General features: G+C 45.4%; 1 protein-coding gene across 3 annotated transcripts in view; it reads right to left on the reverse strand.

The window, feature by feature from the left end:
- The window catches only part of Daam1 (dishevelled associated activator of morphogenesis 1), a 159,578-nt gene that overhangs the window by 64,302 nt on the left and 81,350 nt on the right, over positions 1 to 13,926 (reverse strand). For all 3 annotated transcript variants that reach the window (XM_057782290.1, XM_057782291.1, XM_057782288.1), the window contains exon 3: positions 10,298 to 10,387. In XM_057782290.1, coding sequence (XP_057638273.1) covers positions 10,298 to 10,387 — 90 coding nt within the window. The remainder of the gene's footprint in view (positions 1 to 10,297; positions 10,388 to 13,926) is intronic.

Consider the following 13,926-nt stretch of genomic DNA (forward strand, 5'->3'; position numbering starts at 1 on the left):
TTCCCCCAATCCTTCTCCAAGAGCTTCAGGCTTCTACATCCAGTTATTCAATATTAGCAATCAAGATACATTTTTCTCACTCACACTTGAACTTGTTTGTAGGCCATCCACCTACAGGTGGTGATATTTTGTTTGTAAATAAATAAAGCTGCCTGAAGATGAGAGGGTGGAGCTAGCCACTAGTGAACCATTGAGACCAGGCGGTGGTAGACACACCTGTTGACCTAGCACTTGGGATCTCATGCCTTGGGAGGCATACACCTTTAATGCCAGCACTAGGGAGATGGAGACAGGAAGTGATATGACTGGGTGGAGAGAGGAATATAAGGCAGGAGGAGACAGGAGCTCAGAACTTTGGTCTGAGCATTTAGTAGAGGTAAAAAGTCTCTCTAGTGGCTGGCTCCTTTACTTTTCTGACCTTTCAGCATTTATCCTCATATCTAACTCCAGTTTTTATTATTAAGACCAATTAGAATTCACGCTAAACTTACAGTTTTAAGGAATGTCATACAGAGGGTGTGTACTGGTCTAGCATGTCTCCTATGCTTCATGTTGCTTGGGGGTTCATTAGAGTGGTAACCAGAATTGACAGATTCATGTGGTTTCTCAGATATGAGACACAGTGGTGTCCCTTTCTGTAGAGTTACAGCTGTCACTAGGACCATTTGCTCATATTTCCTACCCAAACATACCCTAGGTTCCACAGGTTACTAGGGCAGTGTGTTCTCACTCCTAAAGAAATTCCATACCTGCAGATGCAGAAATTTAGGTATGAAAAAGAAGTGTGCACGTGTATTTCAATGTGCAAGGATGAGACGCTCCCCAGATGCCCTGAAGTCACACTTAGAATGTTGTTCCCTGAGAGCCTTGCCCTTAAGTGCTCTGTGGCACAGAGAGAGGGGCTCTAACACAGTCTCTGCATCAGACACACTGTCAACTCTGTCCTGTACCAGCGTTGTCACAGGAACCTGCTAGACAGCTAATGGTCTGGCGCACAAAGACAGCTATTCTGGGGCAGTGAGTATAACTGATCTCCTGTGTTCCATCCAAACTCAACATTCCAAGTCTTTTCTGGTGGTGGGACTGAGGCAGGAGCAATCTTCACACTGTAGGGCCGGTAGTTGCTTCTCTAGCCCATGTCTAGAGCAGAAGGAGACATCATAGGAAGTCGTTCCTCTATGCCACGTCACTTTTCCTTGGTTGCACATTCCTAAGGTATTTCTGTTATTGTTTGAATGATTGTGAGTGAACAAATACAGGGGCTCCCACCCCATCCTCTTCCAGTCTGGTGCTTTCTAGCTATGGGGAAAACTATTTGCTGAAGAAATGTATCGAGAAGCACAAGTGAGAGACAGAATCCACAGAGGAGTTGGATGTCTATTTCTATATTTCTAACACTGTGAGAACCAACTGTCACCAGACTGTAGAGTCACAACTCCCAAAGCTGAGGATGGAGTGGTCATAGGAAGCTCAGGGCTTAGGCTTGAGAGGCAGATAAATTAACCTCCTTAGGATCTTTTCCTTTCCTTCCTAACACAGAGTCTCTTGCAGCTCAGCCTGGTATCACATTCCCTATTAGCTGAGGATGACCTTTAACTTGAACTTCCTGACTTGGGCCAATTCATCCCTTCTTAGGCAATCTTAGCCCCTCTCCCCAACCCCAACCTCCATTTGCCTCTCCTGGGAAGTCATTATATTGATGCTGTGTTGGAGGAGGGCTGCTTGTTCATTTCCTGGCCACCCAGCAGCTCAGAACCAAAATAATCACACAGAAACCATATTAATTAAAACATTGCTTGGCCCATTAGCTCTAGGTTCTTATTGGCTAACTCTTACATCTTAATTTAACCCATTTCTAGTAACCTGTGTATTGCTACATGGCTGTGGCTTACTGGGTAAAGTTCCCAGCGTCTGTCTCCGTGGGGAATACATGGCTTCGCTCTGACCCTGCCCTTCTTTCTCCCAATATTCAGTTTAGTTGTCCCCACTTATCTAAGTTCCTATCAACAGGCCAAGGCAGTTTCTTTATTCACCAATGATATTCACAGCATACAGAGGGGAATCCCACATCACCACCAACTTAGTGAGTCCACTCTATCAACATAATACACTATAGCCCTGAACTCCTACAGGCAATGGCCCTTCTGCTCAACCACCCAAGTATCTGGAACTTTATATGTGAGCACTGCAATCGGTGATCTTGAACTTCCAATTCTCCTGCTGCCAGCCCCAAGTGCTGGGATTGAAGGCATGCACCACTACACTTTATGGGGGGGCTAAGGATTAGACTCATGGCTTCGAGTATTCCAGGTGAGCATTCTACCATCTCTGGGTGACAGCCCAGCCCAACTCCTCAATTCTTAAAAATCCAGAGGAGCCAAGGAGCAGGAGTAGGAGGAAGAGGAAAGGTTTTCAGAACTTTTGTAAAGAGATGGTCAAGATGAAGATTCTGGCTTTTGTTAGCAGAAGACCAAGCCAGTGGGCACATTATGTGTGCACATGCTGACCCTGCACCTCCCTGGTGGGAAGAGGCCCATGCCTCAGAGTAACTTCCTATGTTTCAAAATGGCGCCAATCAGTCAAGAGCTTGCTAAAGATAGAAACACAATTTGCCTGGGTACAGACCTGAGAGTACAAGAAGGCCTAAAGGGAGCAAGAGTAAAAGCCACACAGGGTAACTTCTTTTATAGTCAAACCAAAGAAACAGTCCCCAGTGAAGTATCCATTTTACATAGTTGAAATACTTTGGATTTTGTGTAGCTTCATGGGTATTTGAATGGAATGCTTTTTGTTTCCTGAACCTTGAATTTTTTTTTCCCAAAGAGCAATGCCTTCTACTGATTTTAATTTCAACTGAATCGCGAGACACATGGGGAAAGTGAAGCATTCAATGGCTTTTTCTGCAACAGAAACATTCAGACTTTGAGCAGTGATGGGCAGGCCATGCAAAATTCTTTCCCTTCCCTTAAGTAGTACTGCCTCTCTGGTGGTTGCTGAGACATGCACCGTGGATGGACAAATTCATGACTTAAAGAGAAAGCTATAGGAGCTTATTCATTTTCTTTCTTAAGATTTTTGGAGAAAGGTGATTGATCAAAAGCTAGAATGTCTACTCTGGTGATGGGATAGGAGTCTAACAATAATAGTGTCTGCAATGTGCGAAGCACACTTTCATCATTGCCAAGCAGCACGGAGGCCTGCCTGTTAGCTTCAGACATAATTCTGCAGAATGCAGGATTGAATTATGTCACAGCTTTGAACAAAGTCTACAGCAAAACAAGGCACTATACGTCTGGTTCCCAGTGACCGTGTAAGTTATATGGTAAGTACACACACACACACACACACACACACACACACACACACACACACCTTGGTTTCAAACCTCCCAGATAGGAGCGAAGAACTGAGGAGGAGAGGAAAAAGGACCCTGAAGCTCCAGGAAGGAAATAATGCCAGGGTTGTCATGACAACTCAAGCATTATTTGCATTTCAACATATAATTTTAATAAATTGTTATGTTCTAATAGACTAGGCTGGCCTGCATGGTTCCTGATAGGCCATTCACAGGACAGCGCTTACGTAGGAGCTGGGACAGCAGTCACCCTGGTTCTATAGATCTTACACCCTGCAGTTCATCCACTGGCTCCCTTGGCTACTGTGGGACAGTGGCAGGTCAATCACTGCTCTAGAGACCTTTCCCTGTGTCCTCTTTCATCATCTTGGGCCAGACATGCGTGTGTATTCAGCAATGTCAGTAGCCATAGTTTTAAAAGGGCATGAACTTCAAAGTCAGAGGCAGTGAGGCCAGACACAGCTGTCAGTCTCCATGATCCCTTCCCTCCGGCCCTAGGATATGTAGCTTTACCACCTGATGCAAAGACATAGCGTTTCCAAGAGTTTCTCCAGCTTCTGCTTATGAACAATCCCCTATGGAAATCCAAAACAGACTGACAGACAAGTTGTGCCTCATGGGTCCTATTTATTTTACTGAAAACTGGCTGATTCAAAATCATCTTCTGTATTTCTCAAACAAAGCAATTTTGTTTTGAAAAGCAAGACAAAGTTATTTCAAAGTAAGGCAGAGAATAAAGAACTATAGAAAAATTGTGAAATACGTATACAAAAGAAAAAAATACATCAAAGGAAATCACCCACAATCTTTCCTAACAAGCTGTCTGTCCACACGTTTGTCTACACTGCCTAAGAACTTGTGATCATACTAATTACATGGTTTTAGAGCTTGCTTTTTAACCTTGACATTAAATGCTGAGTGCTTTCTCACATCATTAAAATGTCTTGGGAAATGTCACTTTCAGATTGCTTTTAGAGATACTGCAAAGGAAATGCTCAGCCCTCTCTCCTTGCTTCTCACCGAAGAACTGTAGATCCATTCTCAACCCAATCAGGATCCCTGAATTAGAGTCCTGTTTAAACTTCATATTCAGCAATAAAGCAAGAGTGAAAGCCAATGACACCTTGTACGCATGCCCCGCTGTGCAAGGTACGAGCAAATCTCTCAGTCCCCAATGCATGCAGACAGTGGGCCCTGTGGGGAGGGACAAGCAGTCAAGGTGATTTTTAGTGGCAGAATGTGGGGCAGCTCCTCTATATCCAGTGGAATGTGGCAATGCTTTAACGGGTACCATGGCTTGACCCAGGCATACCCAACTCATACCTGTGTTCAAGTTCCCACCTCCTTGTAGCCTCTTAAAGGTCTCCTAACTAGTCAGTGACATAAGATAAGGTGAACAGCTTAAGTGACTATTTAAATAGCCTGAAGAACAAATTAGGGAGGAGAGGGGAGGGGAGGGGAGGGGAGGGAAGGGAAGAGGATCAGAGCCTGTGAACACAGCTCAGATGCCAAAAGGGCCCATTTCTGATGAAGGGTGAAAGCATGGTGTCAACGCTCTCACCGGTGGATCCAACAGTAGTCAAAGGGGTAAGGGACATCACCTGAGGCACAGCCACAGAGGTGGGTCTCCCTTTTCTGTGCCCCACAGTCTGTCAGCCGTCCTCTCCTATGGAGCTTATGACAAGATGTGACAATCATTTGATTTGATTAATATGGGCTTCTCCCAAAACCATTTGCGCTAGGGAATCTGACATACTTGTCTAACCACCACAGAATCTTGCTGAGTCTTCCTAGAGCAGACACTCTGTACCCTGGGTAACGGCACACCAACCTGGTCTTCATCACTACATTGCTTCACTGAGTCACGCACCAGGCACCCAGAGCCTTACTGCTTACGTCTTACTGCTCCGCAGCTAGGGATTGTCTATAGACTCCTCTCTCGACGGGACATAAAGACACAGGACAGACATTACCAAAGCCTGGAGGCTGGATGCTATCATGTCCCCTGTGGACCCTGCAAAGAGGTGGAAGGAGGGAAGGACAGGAAGATTGTATTTCTAGCAGGATGGCTTCTGCCACTTTCTTTAGGCCTTCATCACTTTACAATAACAAACGCCAAGTTAACCATCACAGGTTGAAAATTCAATGGCTGGAAACAAATCAAGTACTTCTATAGATGCTCAGATTGGGCATAGGGTACGGCCCAGTCCTGACAGGTGCAACACCAGGCTGGGGTTATTTTGCTGGCTCCCTTTCCCAAATCCTGACATCTAGTAGAGTAGGTGCTTGAAAAACCAATGCTTAGTCTACTGCACGGTGAGCAAACAAACTAAATGAAAGAAAACAGAATCTCACCCTCTCTATTACTCCAATCCAGTACAGAGCCTGTGGTTGGGCAAGGCACCAGCTACAGGTCAGTAGCTCGTCCTGCCTTCCAGTTCAGCTGGCTAGTTTGACAGCTATGTAGGAAGCAGAAAGTTCCTTTTGTCTTTAATTCTGTGACCCCCAGCATATGTTTCCCCTAGGTCCTATTTTGATAAAACTGTCCCCTCTCTGTACTGCAAACACTGGCTGCCCTCGCTCTCCAGCAGCTGAAAGGACAGCGACCCCTGGCCCACCACAACTTTTTTCACCATGCGCGCTTACTGAAAGGAGCACTTCCAAGAAAGCAGGGATTGATCCAATCAGAATAAACAAACCAAATAAAAGGAATAAAAAGCACGAGTCAAATTTACCTCCCCTATGTGTCCTCAAAATGTACCCAGTACCAGATTAGCAATATGCAGAGATCACAATGGCCAAACCATGGCCAGGATGGAGAAGATTCTAGAACGATTTAACTAAGTTATAGCAAGCATGCACACACATGTGCCTACACACACACACACACACACACACAGTTGGGGAAGACCATAGTGAAAATTCACCTTTTCCAAAGTGGTTCCACAAGACATATGGAAACACCACATGAAGACTCAAATCATGAGATTTGAGGCTTTAGGGGTCAGAGGTAATGCAGGCAAGATTAGGCACACCTGTGAAAGCTTGTTCTCTTTCTCAATTCTGCAGCCTCTGCACCTAACGGTCTCTACAGCCCTGTCAGCTTTGCAAATTCTGGGGAGGGATAAGAGCACTTTCTAGATAGTCAACACTGGCTGAATGACACTAAGGACAGAAGTTACAGGCCTCTTTCTATGCTTGTGGTCACCATAAAGCAGTGAATGAAACTTTATTTTCACCTCTGAAGAACTACTCCTTCCTGTTCCCAGGATTTAAAACGCATGTGAACAATAAGTCAATACAGCACGGCCAGATGCCGTCCATGGTCAGCTGGTTCATTGTTTTCAAAGCTCCAGCCTAAAATCCAAAGATTGTTAACAGACGCAGTTTCTGGCTAGAGACTGGGAAAAACCTCATTTAAACAAAAGGGTATGTTGTGATTGGAGCTAAAAAGGGAATTACCTCTACAGATAAGAACCACAAACATTTCCTATTTGAAAATACCCCCAACTCCACCAACAGGCATTTCTTTTTGGACCTTTCATGAATGTTTAAGAACTGGACAGCGGATTGCTGTGTCCACAAACCAGGATGGAGCAGCCAATGCAACAACTGTGAGAAAAGTGTTTGTATTTGCAGCAAAGCCACAACATCCATCTCTGACACCCCGGCAGCCAATCAGGCAAGAGTCCAAATCATTTCCACCCCAGAAATACTTCCACTGCCTGCATTTTGGCTTTGGAAATAAGTTTTCAACCAGAGGCTCAGATAGATGTTTCCCAAATCCCACAGTTGAGAAGCAGAGGAGCCATTGCTGGGATCTGAGTTCCGCTGCAAGGAGAGGAGGCAGCCGGCTGAGCAGTGCCTGGCCCCAGGCTCTGTTCTGGCTTTGTTTGAGTCCACGACTTCTGTTCATAGAGAGCCCGCTTATCAAAGCTCCTGTGGTCTATTTCTTTTGGGCGTGGGAGAACATCTGTGCTGCCCTGTGTTCTAATCTTGAACAACGGAGATCTGAAGCAGTCATAGGTGTAGCTTCCCTCAGCCTGAGAAACGGATGTGCTCTGGCTTACTAGGATAAGCCTGAACTGAAAGAGCTGGGTGTCAAGGGAAATACTGTGTTTTAAGGTGAAGGACGGCCTCTGTGGAGCCCATTCTAAGGGACATGGTAAGAAATGAGGTAAAGAGCATATGCTTTTGCTGGCTAGGTCTTTATGTTATTAGAGTTATCACAGGCTTCTTGATTTACTGCAGGATCCAAAATCCCCAGTTTAAGATCACAGGCACAATATAATTTTAACAATGTGAGAAGGTCCAGTCAAGAAAATCTGTAGTCAAGAGGCTGGAGAGATGGCTCCGTCAGTGAAGTGCTGTACTCACATGCACAAGGTCCATGGCATGGGCCCTCAGGACCCACATATGGGTGCTGTACCAAGAGCCCCAGCAGCAGAGAGGCAGAGACAAGAATCAGTAAGCTCCAGGTTCAGAGACAGACCTTCTCTCAGAAAATAAGACAAAGAGTAATTGAGAACAGAACTGAACATTGACACACACACTCTACAAACATCTGTAGTTGATCCATGCAGTCATTCATTTTTAAAGTAAGCCAGACCTGTAAGTCCAAGGGACTCCCCAAAACCAGTGGTGTCCCACCTGAGCTATGCCACTGCTCCTGGAAAGGAGCTAGAAATGAATGAGCAAGTCTGTGCAATGGAGCCAGGTTTGAGCAAGAAGGGCCTACTCTGTACAAAACAGGGCTCCGCACCCAGTGGCCGCATTCATAGCCATGCTCCCACGAAAGGCCAAGCATACCACACCACACACACACACACACACACACACACACACACACACACTGTAGAAGGATCCTACAAGCATGGAAATCGAAAAATGAACAGCAGCTGTAAGTCTGAGGTCATTACTGCTTTTCAGTGATTGCCTTCTCTAATGTAAGGGGCAGTAGTTTACACGATTAACTTTTAACTGCTGTCAAGGACATGATAAAACATGAGAAAGAAGAAGCCTTTCCCAGTAAGCCGCTTCCATCTGCATTTCCGCTCCCATCCTCTGGGATTTCCGTCATCCTGAACTGTGATGTTTCACGATGTAGAGGGAAGAGGAACCTACACTGGGAGAACCAGCTCGACCGTGTCCTCTGTGCGCGGTGAGATGGCTCAGTGGTAAAGCACGTGCACTTAAGCCTGAGAATCTGATTTGATCCCTTGGTCCCACATGGTGGAAGGAGAGCGCCAGCTCCCGCAGATGCTCTCAGACCATCACGGGTCCCATGGTATGCACTAAAACACAATAAAATTATTAATAGCATAAATAAGCAATTAAAGAGAAAAGATGGCCACATAAACTCAGCAGAGCAGGCCTGAACACTTCTTATTTTTATTTTAAAATTCCTTCCTAGTGCATGATACACATTGCTTCAAGCTGTGGAAGCCTTCCAACACAAGAGAGCCTTCTGGTCGGCAGGACGTGACCAAAGCGAAGGAGCAGACGAGGGGACCCACTGACTGACAAGGACACTAAGCTACTGAAGGATGAGGACTCTAGGATTATAATCGGGACTATCTGAGGATGGCTCCAGGATGATCCCGAGATGTCAGAGCTGGACAGATCTTTCAGCAAAGGCAAATCTGACACACCCCTTACCCTGTTTAACTGCATAGGTGGAAAATTAAATAAGCTTTAAAACTTGTGGTACTAGTCACAGCACCAGTGGGGGAAACGGCTGTGAGTCTAGCGCACAGTGCGAGAGGACAGTGGCAGAGGTCAGCAAGCACGGTGCCAAGTCACCTACTGTCAACGGGAGCATTGTCACGCAGACTCACTGTTTACTGAGACTCGGCAATTCTCCTTGGAGGGTCACGCTAGTGACACAGGGGCAGAGGGGCTGTGGGACAGTCAAGCGAGGAGACAGAGGCTCCAAACTGCATCTGACCACCCAATAGAAGCTTCCCTGACACTGGGTTGTTGCCATTTGTTGCTGGGTCCCTAGGTCAAGAGTGCATAATCAGGGTGTCTGCGGCACGTTAGAAGGAGGTAGCACTTTCTCTTAGGTGCCCACTCTGGCCTGGACATTTAACTCGCCTAGTTCAGATGTCAGAAGGAACAGAGGGAAACACATATGGGAATGGTCTAAGAATCTGGTGCAGGATTTAAGAAACAAGAGCATGAACTTTACTTCAGTCCTCTCCATCAGTGATGCCCAGAGCCGTGCATGCTAGAGAGAAGGGTTTTAGTGGCTTCGTTGGCCCCAGTGTCATTCCCCCATCTCCTGAGGTGGCACAGTATCAGCTTTTATTTGCAAGTGACTGCCCAGAATGAAGGTACAATCAATCCCTAACCATGAGCTTGAAGGGATGTAGCACTCCTGAAATGAGGGCCAGGGCCATGGACCAGTGGGTGAAACACTTGCCCAGATGGCCGGACTTCAGTCCCTGGAACCACAGCAGAGGAGGGGCAACTCCTAAAAGCTGTCCTGGATCTTCACACATGCACTGTGGTACACACACACAAATAACAACAACAACAACAACAACAAATTAAACTGTGTCCCTAAAAGTAGGAGTAGAGAGCATGTTCCCTTTGCCTCATTTCTCATTCTTCACTTTGGATGTGAAAGGGCTGAAGAGCATTTTAGCTATGGGGTCAATGAAGCCACACAATAGAGGCAGTAAAATGTAAGGTTTTACTACAATATGTAAACATAAAACCATGAAAACTCACCCTAATCTACATGTATACAAACTGCTATGTGAGAAGCAGGGAAGATGCTATCTATGCAATCCTTTGATATTTTAGGTCTCAGCTACACTCAGTTATAAGGAACAGGAACAGGTGCAGAGCAGCCCAGTGACCTGCTTGTAAAAATACCATCTGAGGAGCAGCTTACCTTTTTCTTCTGGCTGACTGCGGGCACAGGGAGGAGCTTACCTTTTTCTTGCTGCAGTAGATCTGCCACTTTTTCTCCGCCGGAAGTGCAAACATGGCTTCCCTGTGTTTGTCTGTGAGATCAAGTTCATCCTGAGGAGAAAAGCAAATGATTAGTCTTATAGAGGTCGATATTCCCATAGAGAGCACTGCCGGTTCCGCCAAGAGAAAACTAGCTCACCAACACATTCTTCACGCTCTGTTCTGCTGTTCTGTGACTACTAATGTAGGGTCACCTGGCATAGGACCAGGTAGCAGCATGGAAAGGTGGATAAGGCACAGCACACAGGTACCCAGGGTTTCAGCGAAATGGCTAGGCTGGACCTTTGACCTTTGCTGTTGCTAGTGCTATGCATGGTCCATTGAGCTGTAAGGGCGTTGAACCACAGGAACTCAGAATTAATCATATTAAAGATGAGAGTTTGCTGCTAACAATCTTCCAGACAAGACAGCAATTATTAAAAATGAACTCAGGCAAGCACTAGATGACTCACACATGACAGGAATGAAAATGTACCAGACACTCAATACCAACATTAACACTGACTACAGATAGAGTTCTTACTAAAGCCAAGATCTTCTCACTCTCTATAATCATTATCCAAAAACGGATTTGTAAATGGCCCACCATAATTTAGATTCTGGATGTTCCCCAAAGGTCCATGTACTAGGGATCTGTTCCCCAGGGTGGACTACTGGAAGCTAATGAACCCCTTTGAAGGTAGAGACTAGAAGAAAGATGACTTTAGGTCATTGGGGTATACCCCGAAAGGGGACTGAGGGGCCCTTTCCATTTCCTCTGTCTCCTGGCCCTAATGTGAATGGTTTTGCTTTGTCATATCTTCCTTTTATGAAAACGCTGCCTTGGTCCAGGCCCACAGCACTGAAGCCAAGGATCATGTCATGGAATCTCCCAAACTGTGGGTGGCATAAACTTTTTCTTTTTATAGGTTCATTATCTTGGATGTTTTTGTTATGGTGACAAAAACTGACTAAGGCAGCAACAGAAATCAAAGACTAGGCTTGGGTAAGAGATTCGGTACATAAGGGAGGCCAGAGCTGAGCTCTACAGTGAAGGGGAAGTACTGAGCTATACACAACATGGGAGGAAAAGCATGACCACTCTGAAGAAGGCCTGACGTGCCCGGCTAAGGAGCATAGTAGTAGTAGTTGTTGTTGTTATTGTTGTTATATGCATGGGTGTTTTGCCAGCATTTATGTCTGTGCACCACATGCAAATCTGGTGTACAGGAAGCCAGAAGAGGGTGTAAGCTCCCCTGGAACTGGAGTTAAAGACACTTTTGAGCTGCCACATGGGAGCTGGGAACTGAACACAAGAGCAGTCAGTGTTTTTCACCACTGAGCCATCACTCCAGCCCTGGGAATTTTTTGAATAATTTTTGCTTTTGGTACCATAAGCAATGAAGTTCTGTGTAAGTGCCTGGTATCATCACCATAAACCTCAACTAATATTTCCTGAGGATTTTATATGCAGGCAGGCATTTCCTATTTAGTTATCACAATGAACCTAAAGAAGGCCACTCATTGATTACATCTCCTTACAATAATAGTCTCCACTGTAAGAGAGCTGGGGAACTTAGGGTGAAGATTAGGCAAGGCACTTCCTCCAGCCTACACACCTGCTGAACAAAGCAGCTAGATTTTCAGCCCAGAGCTGTGTGACCCCGGAGTTCAGACTCTTAGCCTCTTAGGTCAGTGCTTAGAAACATTAAGCCTACAGTGGTGGAAGCTTGGGAAGTCAACTTACAGACATTCATAACTAATGAATAGCAGCACGGAGATAATGAATATGGAGTACTTAGAGAAAACATCTTGGCACTTAGCAACTCCATCTGCTGTTAATGTGATTATTGGTATCGAGTGCCTGGTTCATTTTCATTCCCACGGGGAAGGTTATCTAGTTGAGAAGAGTAGATGGCTGGGTGTGGGTTAAAGATAAAAGCTATAAATTAAGGTTCAATAAGGTTCTGATCTCTGAAGGCAAGTTCCCCTCCTGAATGGCTTGTGTGTATCTGCTGTCAGTCACACTTGGGGATACAGAAACAGATAGCTGGCTTCCTATCTTCCATCTTACACTCCCACGGCTACTTAGTCATCACAGCCCATTATCTTTGCAATGGTTTTCCCTTTGTTTCATCCACAATGGAACCACCCAAACATATGTCCTCATCACCACTCCCAGGGCCTCTGGCACAGCCCCTCACTCTTCTTCCTTGACATCCCAGTGCTGCCCACCTACAATTCTCTTCAGGCATTTTTGCTTTCAATGTGGGGTGAGCATCAGGGGGCACCTGACCTCACTAACCACCAATGTGTAGGCCATTGGGGAGGTGTGGTGTCTGCAATTCATTAGGTTTCTAAGGCTGATGCTCTGGCCTAGAAACCACGCCTGAAAATAAGCACTGTGCGCTTCCAACACCCAATCCAGAGCCTTCATCACCTCCACAATGCCTGAAAAATTATTTACTCGTTCCTCAGCTGGCCTCTCAAAGTCTTCCATTTCTCCCACCAGGATCACTTCTAATTAACTCTTTGCTACATCCCATTACCACCTGTCCCTCCAGAGCCTACCACAGGCCAGCTTCCCCTTCTGAATCCCATCAAGTCACTACTTCCTCTCCAGAGCAGGCAGATCATTCCTCTTGCAAGAACAGGCAACAGCTAAACATGCCGTAATGCCTGGCACAGGGTGGCAACTGTACAGCTGTTACTTCTCTCACTTGAACACAAATCATTGCTAGCTTATTTTAAAATGAGGTAAACAGGGAGTTACTAGACTACACACACACACACACACACACACACACACACACGCACCATACTCTAACCAAAAGAAGCTGTTGATAATGTCAACAATAAACAACCAGAGAAGGAGCGAAGAACTTGTACAGAAAATTCCATAATGAGAGAACATGTTTAAAACACCAAAATTCTGGCATACAACTTTATATATGGGAAGTAATTATCTTCCTTCCTTTTTAAGTTTCCTGTAAGTCACACCTGCTCTGAAAAACGGGAAACAGGGGTGACAAATCACTTCCCAAAAACCAGCTCAGTTAACCAAACTGCTCAACAATCTAGCTCAGGCTGGGATGCTTCTGATGCAAGGGAGCAGCGTTCTTAATGGCACTCATGTACTAACTACAGCGTAGATTTTTCTGAGAGTATGTGTGAAGAAACGTGTGAATCCTCAAACTCCAAAATTCACAGTAGGAGAGAAGCAGTGTGCGGTTTGGCTGCGGTGCAGGCATTTATTACCTATTTTAAACTGTGAGAACACAGAGCTGGGGCAGATGTCTGAGGCCAAGAGAGAATATTCGCAGAATAAAAACAAATTGCAGTAGTGTTCCCACAGAAAAATTTGATCTACAATAAGGACATGGAACACGATAAATGTATCCTGACAGTGACAGATAACGATTGCTTAACATTTCCCACGTGTCTATTAGTAACGTTTTATGTGGGTTGATTTGTTTGAATTCACAACAGCCCCACCAAGTGAGTATTATTACTAACCATTTTCTAGAAAACTGGGTCACAGAATGAATGAGCACCTTGCTCAGGCACAGAGCTAGCAAATAGTGGGGGCGGGACTTAAGTGCAATCCAACT

Source organism: Chionomys nivalis, chromosome 10, assembly GCF_950005125.1.
Source record: "Chionomys nivalis chromosome 10, mChiNiv1.1, whole genome shotgun sequence".
NCBI classification, from domain to species: Eukaryota; Metazoa; Chordata; class Mammalia; order Rodentia; family Cricetidae; genus Chionomys; species Chionomys nivalis.